The sequence below is a fragment of the Trachypithecus francoisi genome, unplaced genomic scaffold (assembly GCF_009764315.1).
Source record: "Trachypithecus francoisi isolate TF-2019V2 unplaced genomic scaffold, Tfra_2.0 Lachesis_group2, whole genome shotgun sequence".
NCBI classification, from domain to species: domain Eukaryota; kingdom Metazoa; phylum Chordata; class Mammalia; order Primates; family Cercopithecidae; genus Trachypithecus; species Trachypithecus francoisi.
In genome coordinates, this window is record NW_022681465.1 from 145,616,074 (window position 1) to 145,639,038 (window position 22,965).

Consider the following 22,965-nt stretch of genomic DNA (forward strand, 5'->3'; position numbering starts at 1 on the left):
CTGTGTTTCTTCTCATGCTAAAAAGATACACTGAAGTTTCTCTCAAGGTGATTACATGCAGATTGTGAATACTCACAAAATAAAAATCTAAATTTTTAATCTTTTTTTTAAAGGGAGCATTTGTTCAATTTTCCTACAACTCTGTCCTCAAATTATCATCTAAGAAATGAGAAAATTCCATTCAGCATTCTGGATGATTCCAATGTCACTGACAGTTAAGTTTCTTAAAATTCCAGATAAAATTTTATAGAAGTAGAACTCCTATAATCCTAGACCTATTTATGTCCAAACTCCACCCTCTACTCTTCTATTTTACCTAATTCTTCCACTCCTTCCCTTCATCTTGTTTGACTATCCCTTCCTCAATCATCCTCATTAGACCCAGACAATGCTATTTCAAAAAGAAATTAAGCCTCCAACACAAATTACATACAAATCCTTCCCGTTCACCTTATTGCTGAATTGAATTAAAAGGGAAAAACCAGGAGACACAGATCTCATTGTTTGTATAACCAAAGATTTGGGGAAGGGAAAAACAAGTCTTCTTTGTCCTTGTTTTTTCCTAAACACCTTGTAGGACTGAATTAAAAGGGAAAATGAGAAAAGTGAACAAATATTAATACCAAAAAGTCTTAATAAACAAACTAATATTTGATACTAATGTATCACTTTTTTTTTTTTTTTTTGCGATGGAGTTTCGCTTTTGTTGCCCAGGCTGGAGTGCAATGGCGTGATCTTGGTTCACAGCAACCTCCGCCTCCCAGGTTCAAGCAATTCTCTTGCCTCGGCCTCCCAAGTAGCTGGGATTACAGGCATGCACCACCACGCCCAGCTGATTTTGTATTTTTAGTAGAGACAGGGTTTCTCCATGTTGAGGCTGGTCTCGAACTCCTGACCTCAGGTGATCTGCCCGCCTCGGCCTCCCAAAGTCCTGGGATTACAGGCGTGAGCCACTGTGCCTGGCCTAATATATCACTTTATATGACACTCACTCTCTCCAAAGAAATATTAAGACTATCCAATTCAAGTTCTCTTCCAACCGACCCCCAAAATGTCACTAATGGCTGCTGTTTATTGAATGCCTTCTACTGCCAAACTTCACAGGTATTGCTTCATTAGGTGACTCAAATGGTCAGCACCACCTGTCCAAATTTTTTTAATGATGGAGCAAGCATCAGGGGAAAATATGACATCAAAAGGAAGCTAGAGCCAGACGGATTTTATTATGACAAACTTCTACTTTCTATAGTAATAAATTTTGCTGTTGTGTACCTTTCATCCGTTAGTCCTAATTAAGAACCTCTAAAGAAAAGCAAACGTTGTTCAAATGACAGCCTTTCAGAATACTTAAACAACATTATCATGCTACCTCTCAATCTTCTCTCTACAAAATTAGCAACCCCAACTCCTTCAAATCACTCAGAATCCACGATCTGGTCTTAATACTGTCCTTAACCCTAAAGCAGACCAAAATTACAAAAAGAGGTTGTGACAAATATCAAGCTATTCTCCATCTATCATTCAGTTTTCCCAGAAAAATTACATATAGAGAAAAGTATCCAGCTGCTTGTCTTAAATTTAATCTAGAAAAGGGACAATCCCTAATAGTAGAAAAAACATCTTTTGTTTTCTTCTTTGTAAATAATTTGAATTTCTTAAACACCACCATAATGGGCATTTAATTATCTAACACTACATCAACAATGTGTAAAAGGTTTTCCAAATCAAAAAAATACCTGAAATTTTTGGTTTGTTTCTTGACAAGGTGTATCTGAAGGTGTCCTTTTCAGAGTGGTCACAAAGAAAAAGACAACCAGTGCAATAGTGATAATTAAGATGTTTGCAAATCTAAGAAATAGATGTATCACAACTCTATTCTTACACAGAAACAAGTATAAAAAAGTAGCAATAAGTGGGTGGAATGTGAACTTGAGAGACAAGGCACCTAAGTTCTATTCGCCTTTGCCACAAACTAGCCCTGTGAACCTGACCTCTCTAAGGTACCAAAACTTTCAACTATAACACAAGGAGAATGAACCATGGGTCAAGGATTAAATGTGTTTGACAAAAACTAATGCATTCAAATTTGGAATGCCCAACACTATCATTTTTAAACCCTGTGGTAAGAGTTCCACTCCACAATATTTCTTAATTCTTTCTCTAGTTTTAATGACTTCTCTTAAGACAATATAACACATTAATTCACCATAACAATTTAAACTTTTAAATTATGCACATTATGCTTTACTTCATAACTGTTACAAGGGAACCTTCTAGTTCCTGTTTTATATGAATTTTTTTTTTTTTTTTTTTTTTTTTTGAGGCGGAGTCTCGCTCTGTCGCCGGGACTGGAGTGCAGTGGCCAGATCTCAGCTCACTGCAAGCTCCGCCTCCGGGTTTACGCCATTCTCCTGCCTCAGCCTCCCGAGTAGCTGGGACTACAGGCGCCCGCCATCTCCCCCGGCTAGTTTTTGTATTTTTAGTAGAGACGGGGTTTCACCGTGTTAGCCAGGATGGTCTCGATCTCCTGACCTTGTGATCCGCCCGTCTCGGCCTCCCAAAGTGCTGGGATTACAGGCTTGAGCCACCGCGCCCGGCCATGAATTGTTTTATAGTTAAGTCACTCACATTTTCTTAAATTTTTAAATTTCTTAGCTTTTTCTCAATAACTAAGCATAGTTATTAAGAGCTTACTCTCTGGATGTGGAGGGCACAGGCCCAAATCTCAGCATCATCACTTATTAGCTATGTGATGCTGGGCAAGTAATTTAACCTGTCTGTGTACCTATCTCATAAGATAGTTGTGAAAATTAAAGCAGTTAATGTATGTAACGTGCTTACAACAGTGCACTGTACATAAATCATCCAACTTACGTAAGCTACTGTGACATGATTTCTCAACTTCATAGACTCAACCCTTCAAAAATACTGCATTTAGAACGTTATTTACATGAAAAGATGATCATTTTTAACTCGTTGAGGGCATTATTCAAAATAAGTGTAGCTTTAAATGTGGCTCTAATTTTAGGACATGTAAACAACAACAAAAAAAGGACATTTACCAAAACTTAAGAGAAAATATTGCAGTTAGCCATGAATCTTTCAAAAACGTTTCAAACAGGTGAGATTCAAGGCAAATTTCAAACGCAACAGACACATGAGAACAAACTAACTGACAATATGAAAACATAGCTGGAAAGACCATTATAATCTGTTGGTTTACCTGGAAGTGGAATTGGCATGCCAGGAAGGGGAACACGAAACGGAGGTACCATTACTGGTGGAAAAGCAGGTATTGCTGTTGTCGGCTGAGGTACTGAATGAGGAACAGCAGGAGGTAACGTCTGAGGGTGCGGCTGGGGAACAGTTTGCACAGGTGTGGCTGTAGGAGCAGGAGTTGAAACACTAACTGTAGGCGTGGCAACTGAAACAGCAGAACTTGGGGTCTGATCTTGTGTTGTGGGTGCTGATAAAAGATAAAACAAAAACATGTATCACTCCTTCATAAATCATTTCACTATATTCATTCATTCACGCATTCAGTAATTTAAGTATTTAAGGGACCATTCTATGCACTGCAACAAATCTGTCAAAAGGTCTCATCTTCAAGAAGCTTGAAAATAGTTAAATGAAATATAAAAATACCAAGTAAAATGTGATAAACATATAGCAGTATAAATCAAGACCCAAAGAACATTTCTAACTGTGAGAGGGTATAGAAATTATATTGGGATGCTGAGCCTTGAAAAATTAAGATTTCAACAAGGAAAATAGCAGGAGGGGGGAAGAAGAAAAAAATAAACTAGTGAGAAAAGTATGAATAAAGGCAAAGAGTAAAGAACAAAAAGGAATTGCTTAAAAAATTGAAGGCAAGCAGTTAATGAGTGAAACAGTAGGCATACCAACAAAACCATATGTGGCTGGAAAGGTGGGCCAGAAGCAGAAATTAGAAAGCCTTGAACAAAAGGCTAAGGTGTATGTCCTTAACTGGGTAGGAAAAGGGCAGAACTTAGGTAATATAGAGAAAATGATCTAGGAGAATACAAGCCAAAATACGTTAACAGTAGTTACCTTCTGTGTATGCCTCTTTCACATTTTACTATTAATATATATGCTTTGTTAGACTTTGAACTTTTTATAAGAATGCATTCACATTATTTGTGTGACTTCGTGAAGGTAAATGGGGTACATAGCAAACTAAAGGTTCCCGTATGGAAGAGTAATAAACAGGTTTCATTTGATGAATTAACCTCACAGATGCATAGGAAGAAAAGAATAGAAAAAGATAAGCAAATAACTAATGACTAACTGGATATGAATGAATGGAATCAAAAACAACTCAGGTTTCTCTCATTATTTTAAAAAAATGAAAATTTTTTTAAACTGAGGTTTCCATTGTGAGAGACCAGGAAAATGTGAAATTCCAGATCATTTGGGTTCTGCTAACACATTATTTTTAAATATCGAAAATAAAACATTCCATCCCTAGCAATTGCATTTAAAATCAAACTAAAAACTAAAATCCTTATTTTATACTTTTCAAAAAGTTTCAACTCTCACATGTTACAAAACAATTTTGTTATTTATTCATAACCCGTCTAGTTCCAAAATAAAATTCATTTTGGTAATTCATTGGTAACAAATACTTCATCTTTTTTCGATGTAAAGAAAAAAATGTCTACCTGTATTGGACTAAGAATGAATTTGTCAAATGAAATAAAATGAAAACAGTGCTTTCCCAATCTTTACGCCAATTTTGTTCTAAACAAAAGCACACTGTTTAATACAAACCACCCAATAATCCAACTGACAACAAAATCTGTCAGTATCTTTTTCTAGCTTCTAATAATGAAAAACTCACTTAGGCTGGGAAGATGTGAGCAATTTCATACTTGTTAATGAGGGACTCACCTTGGCTAAATAGACAGCAGGGCCAAACAAGTATCTTCAGGGGCCCAGGAATGAATTGTTGGTCTAGCATAGACCTAGCCTTAGGGTACAGTATCATATTAATATAATTTTATAACAGTGTAAAAAATACAAAGTACATGCAACATTTGCCCAGTCCCATACATATACCATTCAGCATTTGTAATCTACTATAATGGCTGAAAACATATCTAGTCATTGTTCCCAACTTCCCTGAGAAGTAGGATTTCTTCATCATTTTTCACAAATTTGCACAAACTGAGTTTATGCTCAACTGGGATTAAAATATATTCTTAATTTTTAGTCCCATTTACCCCATAGATCTATATTGTAGTTCAGAAAATTAAAATTTAAATATTATTATAGTATTCAGATAATTGCTAAAATTGTGTTCCAAACTACTATAGTCAGGAAAATAAAGAAGGGCATCAAATTTCAAGTGGAAAAGAACACAAATGGAGATGACAAAAAATATTTCCTCAACCCATTCCTCTTACTTTCCAGCACAGCATTTTCTGAATTTGATTAGTAGCCATGAGTCATGACAGGAAAAGAACAAAAGCAATAAAATAATGGGAAACTGGGAGAATGTTATCTAAGACTTCAGTGGGTAAATTCCTACTAACTTCATTTGCTAAAGCAACTAGTGAAGCACTAGGCCTCAAAATATACTAACCCAGTCTCAGATCTTAACTAAAAAAGACAAGTGACTATATATAATAAATGGAGAAATATTAAGACTGCAGTATGACAACGCTTTATGATATTGAATCAAGTAAAATAAAAACAGACACTGGAATACGTAGACAACATCAAAACTGATGTTTAAAAGCAGTAAAAAGAATATGATTTTCCTATTTTATATTTCTGGGAATAAAGTCCTCCAATCACTGAAGAATAAAGCAAAACTGACAACAGGACACAAGACAGCTATGGGCTTACTGACACACCACTCTGAAAACAGAAATGGACTACATATAGTATGGTTAAATTATCTAGCTAATCACCTTTCTTAAAACAAAATGAAGTACTACTATTTCTCCTTTCTAAGAAAGCAGGAAAGACAATTTAAGCAACACAGACCCTCCACATAAAACTACATTGCTTTTATTAATCCCCTTCTCCCATTACTGCCACAGGTCCCCCATAAAAACTGGTAGTCTCCTGCCTTGCCAGAGGTTTGGGAAGCACTAAGCCTGTAAAAAGGTAAACACCCTTAACAAACTAGCTAGTATGACTGTTACACTTTCATATCAAAATTCACCTTAGCTACAAAAGCAAACACACTTGTAAAACACTATTCACATTTTCCTGTTCAGTACATTTCCCCCACAAACTATCTAAAAACCATTGACAGGATCTTTAAAGGCTATCCCCGTATTATATGTACCTTACTTAACTTCTTCAGTTGTTTTTTATCAATAACAGAAATTCAAATTTGAAGCCAATGTCAATTAATTTCTCTCTTATACGTATTTCTTACACACTAGTAATTCCCAAGTCCCTGAAGTAATCACAAAAAAAAACCACATTTTTTTTCTTTATTCTTATCAATTATCCTGGTAGTAAAATAATACAAATTATAATCACACTGTAGGAACAGCTGTGTATCCTCAGACAAGTGCCATAACAAATATCGAATTTTTAAAAATCATTATTTAAGTACTTTTGGACTTAGTCTCAACCTGCAGAGTAAGGAGCAACATCCGTATATTAATACGAAAAGAAAAGCAACCTCCCAAAAAGAAAGCAATATTTTCATATTAATGACAATCTTTTAAGCCAATTAACAGCTGTGTCCCTCTCTTCATCCCTGAAATCTGCTATTAATCGACTCTCACCTTTTCAGAAAAGATCTATTCTTTGAGCCTCTGTGAGTTTATACCTGAAAATTCTCCTGCCTTTCTGACTGCTGCCTTCTATGGCAACTCCTCAATTTACCTACTCGCATCCCAGTCTAGAAACTACTCTAAAAGAGATTACTGAGAAGTTCCTAATAAACCTCCCTGATTTCATCACCACCCAAAAAACCAACACCAAAAAAACTTGCAAAATACTGCGTCTATACAGACCCCCAGCGCCTGTCTCACCTATTTGCCTAGTTCTTAAGACCCTTCAAAATAAAACCCTCTCACCTCAGAAGTTTCCTAAAAACCCCATAAACTACACTTATCATTTTCCTAACCTTTATTCATGTTGCTTCTCCTATCTGAAAATCCTTTCCTTACCTGTGAACCTACTTAAACCCTACTCTGTTTCCTTCATGATAAATACCCATATAGTCCACCCACTTGTTTCTCCACTTCCCAAATTCTTACATCTTTTTCACTGTACAGTTTTGCACACCAATATCTAATTGTTTCACGTGTGTTATTCTTGCCTCCTTGATTAGGAACACTGGAAACTCTGTAAGGTAGGGACCAAGACTTACACTTATTTTGCAAGCCCACAATGCCCGGCATTACTATTGGCCAAACGGAACAGCTAACTCTGCACTTTCTCAATTTAGCTTCATGAACTGCAACTGGGCAAATACTTTCTCCTATTAATATAAATTCCTGCTTTTCCCTAACCCAAAAGTTTTAGTGCCAAAAATGTATTTTAAACAATTCTAGAATTAAAGGATAATACCAGAAACACTGGGATCAGTATGAAATGTAGTCCCCTACTGGTTCACCTCTCTAGCCCCTATATAAAAACACATGCTGGGTGGTACTCACTTGATACTGTCTGCGCAACTGAAGTAGCAGTTGTTGTGGTAGAAGTGGTAGAGGAAGGGGTGGATGACGACGTTGAAGTGGATACTGCAGGTGCTGGGCTACTGGTCGTAGGGGTGGAAGCTCCAACTGCTTGTGCTTGTACTTGTGCCTGGACCTGGGCCTGGACCTGAGCCTGGGCCTGGGCCTGAGCTTGTGCCTGAGCCTGAGCTTGTGCCTGGGCCTGGGCCTGGGCCTGCGCCTGGGCCTGGGCCTGAGCTTGTGCCTGGGCCTGGGCCTGCGCCTGGGCCTGGGCCTGCGCCTGGGCCTGAGCCTGAACCTGTGCCTGGGCTGCAAGCATAGGTGTCAGTTCTGATTGCTGAATAACCTTAACTCCATCTGGCTTGGTCCATGCAGATTCACGTGTCCGAGCATTATAATAATAAACCTGCAGCGGAAGCAAAAAATCAATGGTTATCATAAAATCTGTCAATTATCATTAAAAACAATAATGGAACCATATTTTATCTTTAAAGCTATTTAAAAATAACATAGGGTCAGGCGTGGTGGCTCATGCCTGTAATCCCAGCAATTTGGGAGGCAGAGGCGGGTGGAGCACTTGAGGTCAGGAGTTTGAGACCAGCCTGGCCAACATGGTGAAACCCTGTCTCTACTAAAAATATTAAAAAATTAGCCAGGTGTGGTGGCAAGCACCTGTAATCCCAGCTACTCGGAAGGCTGAGGCAAAAGAATCACTTGAACCCAGGAGGTGGAGGTTGTCATGTGCCGAGATCACACCACTGCACTCCAGCCTAGGCGACAGAGACTCCATCTCAAAAATAAAAAATAGCCAGGTGCACTGGCTCACGTCTGCAATCCCAGCACTTTGGGAGGCTGAAGCAAGCAGATTACCTGAGGTCAGGAGTTCGAGACCAACCTGGCCAACATAGTAAAATCCCATCTCTACTAAAAATACAAAAATTTAGCTAGATGTGATGGTGGGCACCTATAATCCCAGCTACTCGGGAGGCTGAGGAGAATTGCTTGAACCCAAGAGGCAGAGGTTGCAGTGAGCCAAGATCACACCACTGCACTCCAGGCTGGGTGACAGCACGAGAAGCCATCTCAAAAATAAAAAAATAAAAAATAAAATAACTTAGGGCCAGGTACAGTTGCTCACGCCTGTAATCCCAGCAGCACTCTGGGAGGCCGAGGTGGGTGGGATCACCTGAGGTCAAGAGTTTCAGACCAGCCTAGCCAACATGGTGAAACCCTGTCTCTATCAAAATTACAAAAATTAGCCAGGCATGATGGCAGGTGCCTGTAACCCCAGGTACTCAGGAGGCTGAGGCAGGAGAATTGCTTGAAGCCAGGAGGTAGAGGCTGCAGTGAGCCAACATCGCGCTACTACACTCTAGCCTGGGCGACAGAGTAAAACTTCATCTCAAAAAAACAAAAACAAAACAAAACAAAAAAAAAATAAGTAATTCCACCCCACAGCCCAATTTTCTACAACGAGCACATTGTATTTTTAACACCCAAAGGGAAACCCATGTTATATGCAGAAATTTAACGTAACAGACCTGAGACAGCTATCTGTAGAAAGCCCTGCTGGCCCTTATCTGTAGTCTGAGAACTTGGATTTCAGGAGGGTTGATATTCCCTTACTGATAAGAATGGCTCGATGTGCCTAAACCAGTTATGCAAACAATGCGGTATATGCTGAACACCTGCTTTCCTTCTAGGAGCCTGAAATTTGGTATGTGCTACGCAGATGGTACCAAAGTGACCAGAAGCTTCCAGAATCACAGGTAAATGTGTATTAGCACTCCAGGCAACCTTATACCTGCTGCACAAAAATCGAATCCAGTCAGCTTCTCCTGGAGTCTTATCCCATTTCCCTGCTTACCCAAGGCTCATTCTTAACTGACAATATCACTGATCTCAATCTGCCAGAACTCTTTTTTACTCCTCTGTCAAAAAAATGACAACTTAAATTATATTTTATAATTTACCTTTCCATCTGGAGTTTTATTTTCAACCCATATCTCCTCCGTAGGAGGTAGTGCTGGAGTACCAGGAGCAGTCACAGGAGGCATTCCTGGTGGAAACATCATACCCGGAGGAGGAGGCATGGAACTCATGGGTGGAGGCATGAAAGGTGGTCTCTGTTAATTCACAAGAACAGTAAGTCACTTTAATTACTTTTCCTCCAAATTATTACTGAATTTTACTCAAAAGTAAAACACTGTAAGAGAAACTAGTTTTATAGTCTATTCAAATACATTCACCTGTCGTAGAAGCAAAATGTCTGCAACAAAAATTACCGAACTAGAAAGAAACACATCAAACTATTAATAGTGGTCAACTGTGGGTTATAACAGTGTCACTGAATTTTGCTCTTCCCTTTCTATATGTTCTGCTTTTCACACACGGCGCTGGATTACTTTTTTTAAAAAAATTGATTTTTATATACTGTTTTAATACCAGGCACATCACTGTCTCCACAGCTTCTTGAAGAATCCTTCAAGAAAAAGTTTTCACTGCACATAAAAATGAGTTTCAAAATTAAAAAACTGACACTATGACATTATAAAAACATTTTGAGCAGGGATTTAAAAGATTTCCTCTATAATCTATAAGTAACACTAAAATTCAATTATCAAAAGCACCTTAATCTGGATAATGGAACTCAAACTATGCTAATAATGTGAAGCTGTACTTTACTTTCCTAAAAATTTCTTTCCCATACTCCAATCTTTGTTGGATTCAGTTGAGTATCTTTCAGGCATCAGCACACCAGATCTAAGTTATACAAAATATCTATCCCAAATGTTTCATGAGCCTTTGGCTGAAAATCACTTGGACTTAATAAAAAGTAAAGCCACACAATTATTCAAGACCGAGAAAGGCATGACAACATTAGAAAGTATCTCAGCACAACATTTGATACATTTCAATGAGAGGGTTATATTAGTTCATTACATTTTATAATACTCCACAAGTAGGTTTAACTCTTAAAGACACAAATTAGAACAAATTCACATGTTAAAGATTATACAAGAATAACTTAAAAAGCTATTTCTTATTCTAACCTTGAAGCAAATATAAAACCATTTAACAATGTGTTTAAAGGAAGGAGAGGCTATTCGTTATTTGGAAGGCCATAAAATTATTGAGCAAAGTATTAAAACCTGTCTCTTTCATAACCACAACCCTATCTAAACAGTTAACATCACTTAAATGGCACATCATTGCCTTCTTCTATTTTTAATATAATTCATTCTTCACTGTCTAAGCTAACAGAAGGCAGATGATACCACTATATTTATTTGATTTCAGAATTATACAGGCTAAACTAAGAAAACATAGATACATACTCAAATAAAAAAATATAATCCCAAAATGAGACATCTGAGAGCTGATACCTTCATGACCTCACTTCAGACAGCAAGTCTGGATACAATGGAGAGGGATATATGCCACAGGTTAAAATACCACAAGTGTTTTTACTTAAAGAAATCCCCTAATAAATCTTTCTCAAAAATAGTAAGATAACCCTACACTTCCCCCCAGGGCAGAAAAAAAATTCAACTGTGCTTATAAAATGTGCTCGCTGTCACTTTCCAGATTCTATCCTAGGCACCATTTCTGGGGACAATAACTACTCAGGAATATATATACATGTATTTTTAGACTTGCTGGCAACATATATCATTGAAAACAAATTTTCTCCACTCAAAAATATCTTAAGATTTCAAACTTCATTTCCCACAAAGAAGATGCATTACTAAAGCCAATTCACAGAGCTAAAGGTAAGCAAAAACTATTGAATCCTGGTTTTATACATATACTTCTCTATCACCATTTAGAGTTCTATTCTGAATTTCCTTAGTAATTATTGCTACCACTAATTTAGAAGAAACATATTAATATATAGATCTTCTCTTTAGCTCCCATTTTCCTATAAACTGAAACTATTTAAGAATATAAGTTTTTAAGTGAAAACCCATATATAATATTGATAATGATGCCAACAAAGAAATGGCAACCTCTACATTCTTTACCTGGAGGTGTGGAGGGCCCATAGGTGGAGGTATCCCTCCTGGAGGAGGCATGGGCGGCATATTAGGATCAAAAGGAGGACGTCCAAAGGGGGGCCGTGGTGGTGGTGGAGGGCCTCGCATCATACCAAAAGGTGGAGGAGGTCGCATCAGAGGTGGTGGGCCTCGCATCACTGCATTTGGTGGGGGAGCCGGACCTCGGAACCTCAAGGCCTGCTGTTGGGCCATCCTGCATGGGAGAGCAAGGAATACATTTTTCTTTCTTAAAATTACAAAAATGTAGCTACTGATCTCTAATTACATCAAATTTAAAAGGTTCTTAAGTCTAACTGGAGTTGGAAAGTCATCATTTTGCAACCATCACGATAAAAACTACATCAACGGGCCGGGTGCGGTGGCTCACACCTGTAATCCAGCACTTTGGGAGGCCGAGGGAGTGTGGGTCACCTGAGGTCAGGAGTTCAAGACCAACCTGGCCAACATGGTGAATCCCCATCTCTACTAAAAACACAAAAAGTAGCCGGGTATGGAGGCGTACGCCTGTACTTCCTGCTATTGGGGAGGCTAAGGCAGGATAATCACTTGAACCCATGAGGTGGAGGTTGCAATGAGCCAAGATCATGCCACTGCACTCCAGCCTGGGCGACAGCGCAAGGCCCCATCTCAGAAAAAAAAAAAAAAAAACTTACGTCAATGGATGATCTAGGCTGGATGAATGATCAAGGGATGCCGGGTCTAGGCAAAAATTTAGACAAGAGGGTTATCTGGATGATCTTAAAGTATTTACCCACATGCTGCTTAAAGTTGCAAGAAAGGATGAAAAAAACAAAACACTCTAGGTAATAAGGAAATTGGGCAATACCTTGACCCAGTGATCAAAACTAATTATCATCTAAGAAGGACAGATAATATGTGACTGAGAGGGATACAACATCACCTATTCCAGCCAAAAATGTATAACCTCAATCTAATAATGAGGAAAACATCAAACAAACTCAGAATAAGAATAAGGAAGGAATGTTCTTTCTTTTCTTTTCTTTTCGAGACCAAGTCTCACTCTGTTGCCAGGCTAGAGTGCAGTGGCACAATCTGGGCTCGCTGCAACCTCCGCCTCCCGGGTTCAAGCTATTCTTCTTCCAACTAGATGGGACTACAGGCGTGCACCACCATGCCCGGTTAATTTTTTTTTTTTTTTTTTTTTGCATTTTAGTAGAGACAGGGTTTCACCATGTTGGCAATGGTCTTGATCTCCTGATCTCATGATCTGCCCTCCTTCACCTCCCAAAGTGCTGGGATTACAGGCATGAGCCACAGCGCCCGGCCAGAAGGAATGTTTGTTCTATTAAAAGGGGGATGTGTATTTTTCAGAAGTGTCAGTGTCATCCTTAAATGACAAAGAAATGCGTGGAAATGCTCCAAAGAAGTTTAAAGAGCACAATAACACAATTTTTTTTTTTTTTTAAAGACAGAGTTTCACCATGTTGGCAAGGCTGGTCTCGAACTCCTGACCTCAGGCAATCTGCACACCTCGGCCTCCCAAAGTACTGAGATTGCATGCATGATCCACCATGCTCGGCCAATAACAACACAATTTTAACTCTAGATTGAATTCTGCAATAACAGGAGGAAACGCCATACAGGGCATTACCAGATCAACTGACAACACTGGAATATGCACAACAGATTAAAGTATTATTACAAATTTATGAAGTTGATAATTAGACTGTAGTTAAGTAAAATACTATCTCTATTCTTAGAAAATACTGAAGTATTGAGGGGTAAAAAGCCATAGGTATACCTTACCCTTGCAGTTCAGAATAACAAAGAGGAGGCATGTGTGCACGCAAATAGTAAAGCAGAAAAGGTAAAATATTAACATTGAAGACACTCTAGCTTTATTTTTGCGACATTTTGTAAGTTTGAAATTACTTCCAAAGTTTTTAAAGGGGGCAGGGGGTAACTTAGGAGACGATTAGTAGTCTCTATCTAAAGGGAAAGCCTTTCCCTGTAGGGCACACTACCCCACCACCTCTCACTCTCAACACCCTATGTATTTTCTCCACAGCATTTAAGCAAGTAAGTAATGTCACATGAGATAGTATTATCTATCTCTTCCCCCAAGCGCTTTTGTAAGAGAATAATTAACTCTTAAAAGTACTTACTATGAGCAAGGCAGTGCTTACTCTAAGTTCTTTTCAAATATTACGTCTTTTAATCATCAAAACAACCCGATGAGATGGATACCATTAATCTCAGTTTACAGATAAAGAACTAAAGCAAAGAAGTCACTTGTCCAAGGCCAAACAATCGGTTCAGTATTGAAGCCAGGATTCAGGTGGCCCACGGTGGTTTGTGCCTGTGATCCCAGCACTTTGGTGGCCAAGGCAGGCAGATCATTCGAAGTCAGGAACTCGAGATCAACCTGGCCAACATGGTGAAACCCTATCTCTACCAAAAAAACACAAAAAAATTAGCTGGGCATGGTGGTGCATGCCTGTAATCTAAGCTACTTGGGAAGCTGAGGCAGGAGAATCGCTTGAGCCCAAGAGGTGGAGGTCACAGTGAGCTGAGATCATGCCAATGCACTCCAGTCTGGGCAACAGAGCAAGGGTTTGTCTCAAAAATAAATAAATAAACAAAACAGAGGATTCAAACACAGGCAAATGCCCCTTTCAGAGTAGGAATTCTGTTCACTCTTGTATCCCTAGCACAAAGATCTGTACATAACAGGGCTCAATAAATATTAATATCAGTATTTGTTGCCTGAACCACTGAATACCTAGGTGATACTGTACCCAAACTACCTTACAAGTAGGGTATGTAGGATCTTAAAAAAATTATTTTTACAATTTCACCCATTTACGGACTACCTATCATGGTATTCCCAGTAGCTATTATACATCTACATTATAAATAAAAAATCTACATTTCTGTCCTCAAGAGAGGAATTAACATTTATATTCTTTATATATTTGAAAAAAATCATTCTTATAGTCTTTCCTTACCGGGCTCTTTCAACTCTCTGACATTTTTCAACCCTCTGCTTATAGATTACCCTTTGAACTTTCTCTAAATCTACCACATCATAGTTCAATTCTGAGACACACCAAAAATATCCTAATAAAGAACCAATTTAGGCCAGGAGCAGTGGCTCATGCCTGTAATCTCAGCACTTTGGGAGGCAGAGGTGGGTAGATCACTTGAAGCCAGGAGTTCGAGACCAGCCTGGCCAACATGGCAAAACCCTGCCTCTATTAAAAATACAAAAATTCACTAAGCATGGTGGTGCACGCCTGCAGCCCCAGCTACTTGAGAGGTTGAGGCATGAAAATTACTCAAACCCGGGAGGCAGAGGTTGCAGTGAGCCAAGATTGCACCACCGCATTTCGGCGTGGGCAACAGAACAAGAATCAAGTCTCAAAAAAATTAAAAAATTAAAAAAAAAAAAAAAAAAACTAATTTGCCTTCTGGACTTGTTTACAATCCTGGCATAACAAGGATTACACCAGGATTGTAAACAAGTCTAGAACTACTACACCAAGTATATTTAATCAAATTTGCAAATGATCCTACAATCCAAAGGTTAGAAAATATGAGTTAAAAAGGAATTGGGCCGGATGCCACCCGGTGGCTCACGCCTGTAATCCTAGCACTTTGGGAGGCCAAGGTGGGTGGATCACCGGAGGTCAGGAGTTCGAGACCATCCTGGCCAACATGGTGAAACCCTCTCTACTGAAAATACAAAAATTAGCCGGATGTGGTGGCACCTGCCTGTAATCCCAGCTACTCGGGAGGCTGAGACAGGAGAACAGCAGGAATCTGAGAGGTGGTGGTTGCAATGAGCCAAGATCACATTACTGCACTTCAGCCTGGGAGACAGAGCAAGACATTGTCTAAAAAAAAAAGAAATATGGATTGCATCAAAATAGTCAAAAGGTATTTTTCAAATTATATGCATCCCCAAAAGACAGAGGCCACTGTTACTGAAGGAATGTCCAACCTTTCAGGGCAAAAGCAAAGTTGACCACCAAGGAAAGACACTCTGTTTCAGGCTTGGAAGTTAATAATGTACCCTACTCTTAGATTTTCTTTCCATCTGCCTCTCCTTTTTTTCAAAAAGTCTACAGTATTCATTTCTGTACAATTTCATACTTCCTGGTTACAGCCTGAAGTTAAGTATTTAAGATCCAGAACCATAAAAAAGCTCTGTTAGGACTCTGTCTTTTGTTGTCAGGCTAGTTACGCAATTTCTGAGTCTTGAGTTTCCTCAGATGTGAATGAGTGAGGAACAGAAAAGGTATCTGATACCTCTGTTCAATGAGATAATCCTAGTGAAACATTTAGGGTGGTACCTGGTACATAGTAAACTACTTCAGCTATCATTACTTTCATTCCCCCACAAAACCTAGCAGTGTTTATCTGTAAAAGGCATTTCACTATTAATTTGGGATGGTTTTCAAAAGTCTGCCACTAAAATGGTGACAAAATTCACATAATTTCCTTTTTTGAATAGCCTAAAGTTGCCATTTTCTGATGTTAATTACGCACAGAACATGGGCTGAGCTCTTCATATCATACTGCTTCATCACAACCACCTCACCGAACCTGCAGTGAGGATTAAATGAGCTAATAAAGTACTTGGAATAGTGCTTAGCACTTAGTGCTATCTAAGTTATTAGCTATTATTACTGTTTCTGTAACATTAGTACAGTAATAGTACTGGGAAGTGTTAAATAGTATTAATATTAGTAATGTTAGTTATTATTACTATAATTATTATTATCAGGCCCTGTATTACCTGGCCCACGTTAACCTTTCCACAAATTCTAGTCTTTTCCTTTAAATATTTCAAGTTTATTACTTTGAAGCCTCTATACCTGTTCTCTTTGCCTGGCATGTTCTTCCCCAGATTTTCACATAACTAGCTCCTTCTCATTATTCAGCCTCAAGTTTAAATGTCAGCTCAAACTGCTTTCCCACTTCTAGCCTCTCCAGGCCCTCTCAGGCTCATTATTCTCAATTTGAGTTTTCAATTATGATAAATGCTATAAAGAAATCTCCCATTTACTTCTGAATTATCTTTAGCCACTAGTATATAGTTCCCTTTAGTATACTGTTGCAACACATTAAAACACATTATTGTTTTAATAATGATAGTAAAGTTACTATATACCAGTATGGTTATACAGACATTATCCATATTAACTCTTAATCCTCACTACAGCCTAATAAGGTAAGTTTGGCACCATTTTTACAGAGGAAACGATAGCACACAAAAATAATTTTCTTAAGGCAGCTAGTCAGTGACAACACCAGAATATTCTTATTCTCATTTTATAGATAAGAAAATTTAGATTGCAAGTATCTTAAGTATTGATAGGTAAACAAAGGCCCTAGGGAAAGGATCTATACAAATGACTCTGGAAGTTACTTTAATGGCATTTGGAATGTCTATAAATTTTCCATCTATTGTGGTTTATATTCCTACCACTTACAACCTTTCTGAATAACAAAAGTCTACTTGCATGAATAAAAGTAACAAAAATATTTCACAAGATCATGGAAATACAAACATAAGGTATTTTTCTATAACAGAAGTACTCTATCCAGATATGCAATCTCCCCAATGCTAAAGACAATACTTTAATTGGAGGGGCAAGAAATAAAAAGATGCTACTGACATATGAGGGGTGAATTCTATAAACTGTGATTGAGGAGACCTGAGGTTTAGTCCAGACCCTGCCAACCAACCAGCAACCTCGTGTAAGTCACTTCACACTTACAGGCAAATTTAATCATCTGATGTGGTTGATTTCATTTACAATTTAGATAGCTCTTACAAGCTGGAAGCTCCTGCAGGACAAACGTCTTTTTTTGGTCTGGTTCAGGGAACTACTGCCAGCAACTGTCAACGTAGTACACAATAAATGTTGGCCCAATAAGTGAAGTATCTTTAAATCTCCTATCTTCATTTACTTACAACATAACTACAGAATATCTCATTTGCCAGGAGGTTATGACAGACACATTATGAAGTACATTCAGGATACAAATACAATGCAAAACTAAAGCCCCAACTTCTGCCATCAAAGAGGCCACATACACACCTAATTTCATGACAAATGCTAAAATAAAGATCTGTACAGTATGCTCTGCAATCAAGTTCCAATCCAAGAGGCTACGGTATAAAATATTTGCAACAGGGCACATTCATTTGCAAATTAAAGCCCTATTCAAATCAGTTGTGCAACATTAATAAAGTTTAAACGGCTTTATTAATAAGGATGTTTTTAAAAGCTTTAGAAAGATACTTTCTAAAATGCAAAAGAATGTTCCTTAATAAATCCATCTGAAACTAGCTAAGTAAGCTCCCTTTAAGACCGAAATCAGGAATAAGCTTGGCATAGCTAATATTGAAAGATCCTGACAATTCACCTTGATCACTCATTAATACTGTATACATCAGGAGTTTAAAGGATTTCAGATGTGTCTCTGAAATAAGACAAAATTTCATTTCTGCCAAAGTAGGGATTTGTGTGTGCGGCCATGCAGAATCAGAAAGGCATTTTCCTCTTCTAAAACCTTGAATAACAATACCCATTTCCTTACACAATTTCATCTTAGGCTCTAGACAGTATCAAGAGTCCTCATAATCTACATTGCTCTTTTTCATTTTCAAATGTTGACAACAGCCCAATTCAGAATAGGAGCTGAACATCCGAAATGCCATTTTTCCCATAAAGAAAAAAAAAAAGTACCATATACACATAAAGCATAATACCTCTTTTCCTCAAAAACCACTGACCAAAATATTTCTCCAGATCACTCTTATTTTACCAAGTTTTAATTACAAATTCACAGGCATTGAGGTTCCAGGGGAAAAAAGGTCACTGCATTGGTCAGGGAAATGGCACGAGTAGTAGGCGAATAGAATGCCAATCGGGATTGCAGGCTCTGAAATCTGACTGCCTGAGTTCGAGCCACTTCCTGGAGCCAAAAATCCGCCTATGCAATCTTATTCTACTGACTCAACCTCCACGAGGCTGTTACCTCACCTGTAAGATGGGCGAGTAACAACTGAAGATGCCTCTGGTGTGTGGCCTGCAAAATGTTAACAGCAACTACTCCAAACGGTGGTCGTGAGGATTAAATGAGACAAACCTAAGTAAAGGGTTTACTGGCACACGGTAAGTGCCTAATAAACGATTGCTACTGTTGTTGTTACTCACTACTACAGAATAATAAGGAATAAAGGGATGAAAAAAGGAAGAAAAACCACTGAAGTTAAGAAAGGCAAGCGATGAGGGGGATGAAATGAAAGGGCAAACGTGGGGAGCCCAAATAGCTGGGGAGGGCGTGGAGAAGGCTTAGCCAGAAGTGGCGAGCGGTACAAGGGAAGTAATTGCGAAGTGCAGGGACGTCGATGAGGAAAACCAGGCCCGCAGCGGAACGCGGCCGGGGGAAAGACTCTGGTCGGCCGAGACGGAGGCGACACGCGGCTGAGGCGGGGCGCAAAGGCGGGAGCACCGGGCCCGGCCAGCGGGCCGCAGGCCGCGAGGGGCGGCGGAGCCCCAAGAAAGCACTAAGAAGCAGCCGAAGAACCCGCCGGAGGCCCTGGCCCAGCCCGGGCCCGGCTCTCATTCAAGCCACCTTCCCCTTCCCCTTCCCCCTTCTTAAGCCCCATGCGGTCCTGGCCCATGGCGGCCGCGGCTCCGCTACCCCCGTCCGCCTCGGATCTCCACATGGCAGGTCTAGCACCTAGGGCTCTCGTGAGCAGAGATGTGAGGGAGGGCAGCGTCCCTTACCTGAGCTCCCCCGGGTTGAATCGCTCACCGTCGCCCCCGTCCCCACCACGCTCCGCCATTACAGAGGGCCGCGTTCATCCACCCGCCGACCCGGCGTCCCTTATTGGCTAGAAAAATCGTCAATCCCCAACAAGAGAGGCGGAGATAGCAGAGGTCTGAGATGTGGTTGGTCAATCTTTCCATCAATCTTCGAGATGGGGGCGGTATCTTCCTTGCTATTGGAAAAGGGGCCCGCCGACTTTGAAAGCGGTATGAAGACAGCCAGTTGATTGGTGGCTCGGGGGCTTTATGGGAAATGTGATTTTAGCAGTCAGGAACCGCCGGCGCCCTCTCGCGGTAGGTAGAACTAAGTCCTCCCACGTTCGGCTCAGCCTGTGGTAGCCACGTGTCTGTCGGCTTCCGGGAGAGCCAATTGTGGAGCCATATTGGCCAGTAGTAGCTGAGGCGGAGAGCATTTCCACTGGGCAAGCCAATCAAAATCGACCTGGGCCTCGCCTAAACCAATTGCACAGTTGCTGTGAAAAGCCGCTATTCCCTAGCTTTACAGTAGCAGGAGTCAAGTCACCACTCGGCTCTATATACATGTTATTAAATAATATATTATTATTACAAGAATACCTCCCAAATTATACTAAATAGTTGCAAACGAATAGGTGTTATAAGTTGCTGCATTAAGAAAGGTAAATTGGTGAAGGCAAGCCTCTTTTCAATTTACAGCTTTACCATCTCTCCCTCAATCTCAAAATGTGCTTGTCTGAAATTAGCACACCCAGAATACCAGACGATTCTGAATATTTATTTCGTTTTTCTAATTAACAACAAAAAAAGTTTAGGATTTGGGGTTTCAAAGGTACAATGAAGATGAGCCCTTTTATTAAAGTCCTAAAATATTAAAATAATACTAATAGATAAATTTTACTTGGACCATGTAAGCATGTCCATGTAGCATGCTTACCATGTTTGCTAACCATGTAGCAAACCCGGATCTAAGTACGTCCCGTACGTTAACTCCTTTAAGATTCAAAAATCACTAAGAGGTGGATAACGTAGTCACTGTTTGTAGATGAGCTTGAGGCGCAGAGAAGTTAAGTAGCTTGCCCAAGGTCACACATCTACTAAATAGCAGAGCCTGGTCTTAACCCCAGTCAGCGTAGTAGCAAAACACCACTACAAAATACTGTGAGCCTAAATAATTGGATCCACATAAAAACGTGTGCACAAATGTTCACAGCAGCAATATTCATGATAGCCAAAAAGTATTGTAATAACCCAATGACCATCAGCTGATGAATGGTTAAGAAACATGGTATAACTGTACAATGAAACATTGTTCAGACATAAAAAGCCACATCCAAAAAGGCCATCTGTTGTATGATTCCATTTACATGAAATGTGATGAAATTACATTGCATTTTAGGCAAATCCATAGAGACAGAAAGTAGAATAGTGGTTTCCAGGAGGTAGAGGGGAGTGAGGAATTGGAAGTGACTGCTAATGGATATGGAATTTATTTTTGGATGATAAAAATGTTCTGGAGTTAGCACTAATGGTTGCACAACTTTGTTAATATACTAAAACCCATTGAATTCTATACTATTTATTTACTTATTTTGAGAGGGAGTGTCACTCTGTCACCCAGGCTGGAGTGCAATAGCATGATATCAGCTCACTGCAACCTCCGCCTCCCAGGCTCAAGCTATCCTCCCACTTCAGCCTCCCAAGGAGCTGGGACCACAGGCCTCCACCACCATATCCAGCTAATTTTTTATATGTTTGGTAAAGACGGGGTTTTGCCATATTGGCCAGACTGGTCTTGAATTCCTGAGCTCAAGTGATCTGCCCACTTTGGCCTCCCAAAGTGCTGGGATTACCAGTGTGAACCACTGCACACAGCCAAATTGTATACTTTAAAAGGTGAATTTTACTGTATGTGAATTATATTTTAATTAAAAAACACCATCTACACTGAATTCCAGTTAAATATTCAAAATCAATTAAATATGATAAATTGTGATAAAGGCTTCACACAATTCTGAGCATGAGTAATTGGAGAAGGAGAAAATGGTGAAAATTTTGTTAAAGATGTGGTATTTGAGGTTGGGTGCAGTGCCTCAGGCCTGTAATCCCAGCACTTTGGGAGGCCAAGGGGGGAGGACTGCTTGAGTTCAGGAGTTTGAAACCAACCTGAGCAAAATGGGGAGACCTCATCACTACAAAAATCAAAAATATTAGCCAGGCATTGTGGTGCATGACTGTGGTCCCAGCTGCTTGACAGGCAGAGGTGGGAGGGCCACTTGAGCCCGGCAGGTGGAGGCTACTGTGAGCTATAATTGCAGCACTGCATTCCAGCCTGTGATACAGAATGAGACACCATCTTAAAAAAGAAAAAAAAAAAAGATATGACATTTGAACAAACTATAGTTTGACCAGAAGTTGGGGGTTGGATCCCTTTTTCAACATTAGCTTTTATCCCCAAGTTCTGGTCAATTATTCTGAAAATAATACTGGTATAGATGGCTCATTACAAACTAATCCCTACCAAAAAAAAAAAAATTCAAAATGGATACCTTATAGAAAGTAAGTCACTAGCATATATAAGAGATGAAAACAGGCTGGGTGCAGTGGCTCACGCCTGTAATCCCAGCACTTTGGGAAGCTGAGGCAGGTGGATCACCTGAGGATTTCAAGACCAGCCTGGCCAACATAGCAAAACCCCATCTCTACTAAAAAAATACAAAAATTAGCCAGGCGTGGTGGTGTACACCTGTAGTCCCAGCTACTTGGGAAGCTGAGGCAGAATCGCTGAAACCTAGGAGGCAGAGGTTGCAGTGAGCCGAGATCTCACCATTGCACTCCAGCCTGGGTGACAGAATGATACTTCATCTCAAATTTAAAAAAAAAAAAAAAAAAATGAAAACAAACTCAGTCTGAAGTCAGTCTGAAGAAACTCCTTGCAGGTATTAAAATTGTATTATCTGATAGTTTTTATTATGTTATTTAAATCTACTTTAAGATATTTATATTATAGTATAATCTTTTAAATAAAGTATATACATATGTATATCTATCACATGTGTATGATAATCATATGTGTATATCTATTTCATTATTTCATTGCTATAGTGTATCCCCATAAATATGTCCTTGAAATTCAGGTAGTTTGAGCTCAATGGTTATATACAACATGTTGCAAATATCTGACTTGAGCTATGTCTACACTGCTTTTCTAGAGTGAACCATTTTATTGAATCAAAATGAAAAAGGAATTGAAGAGATTCAGTGCATCTTTTAAGAGACCAAAGGGACTTTCCTGTGGTCAAAGCTTGATAACTATTAGGATACTGACAATGTACACAACTACACAGAACAGAATAGCAAATACCATCCTTGCTCAATTGATAACCATTGAATGATAGACCCCCCAAAATTAGCATATCAAGATGAAATGAAGAGACAATGTTGGCTTCAGAC

The 22,965-nt window shown here is 39.3% G+C and overlaps 1 protein-coding gene across 5 annotated transcripts in view; it reads right to left on the minus strand.

Annotated features, from left to right (window-relative positions):
* Positions 1-19,615, minus strand: part of TCERG1 (transcription elongation regulator 1) — a 60,170-nt gene extending 40,555 nt beyond the window's left edge. For 2 of the 5 annotated variants that reach the window (XR_004430013.1, XM_033180759.1), the window contains exons 1-5: positions 19,495-19,578; positions 11,693-11,918; positions 9,641-9,793; positions 7,650-8,073; positions 3,224-3,466 (exon numbers count right to left, since the gene is read on the minus strand). Coding sequence is in view for 4 of the 5 variants with exons in the window: in XM_033180759.1 (XP_033036650.1) it covers positions 3,224-3,466; positions 7,650-8,073; positions 9,641-9,793; positions 11,693-11,918; positions 19,495-19,553 (1,105 nt within the window). In the remaining variant the exon portion in view is untranslated. Of the gene's footprint in view, positions 1-3,223; positions 3,467-7,649; positions 8,074-9,640; positions 9,794-11,692; positions 11,919-19,494 lie in introns of all 5 variants that reach the window. The other 3 variants (XM_033180762.1, XM_033180761.1, XM_033180758.1) reach the window with 2 other exon arrangements.
* Positions 19,616-22,965: the final 3,350 nt, after the last annotated feature.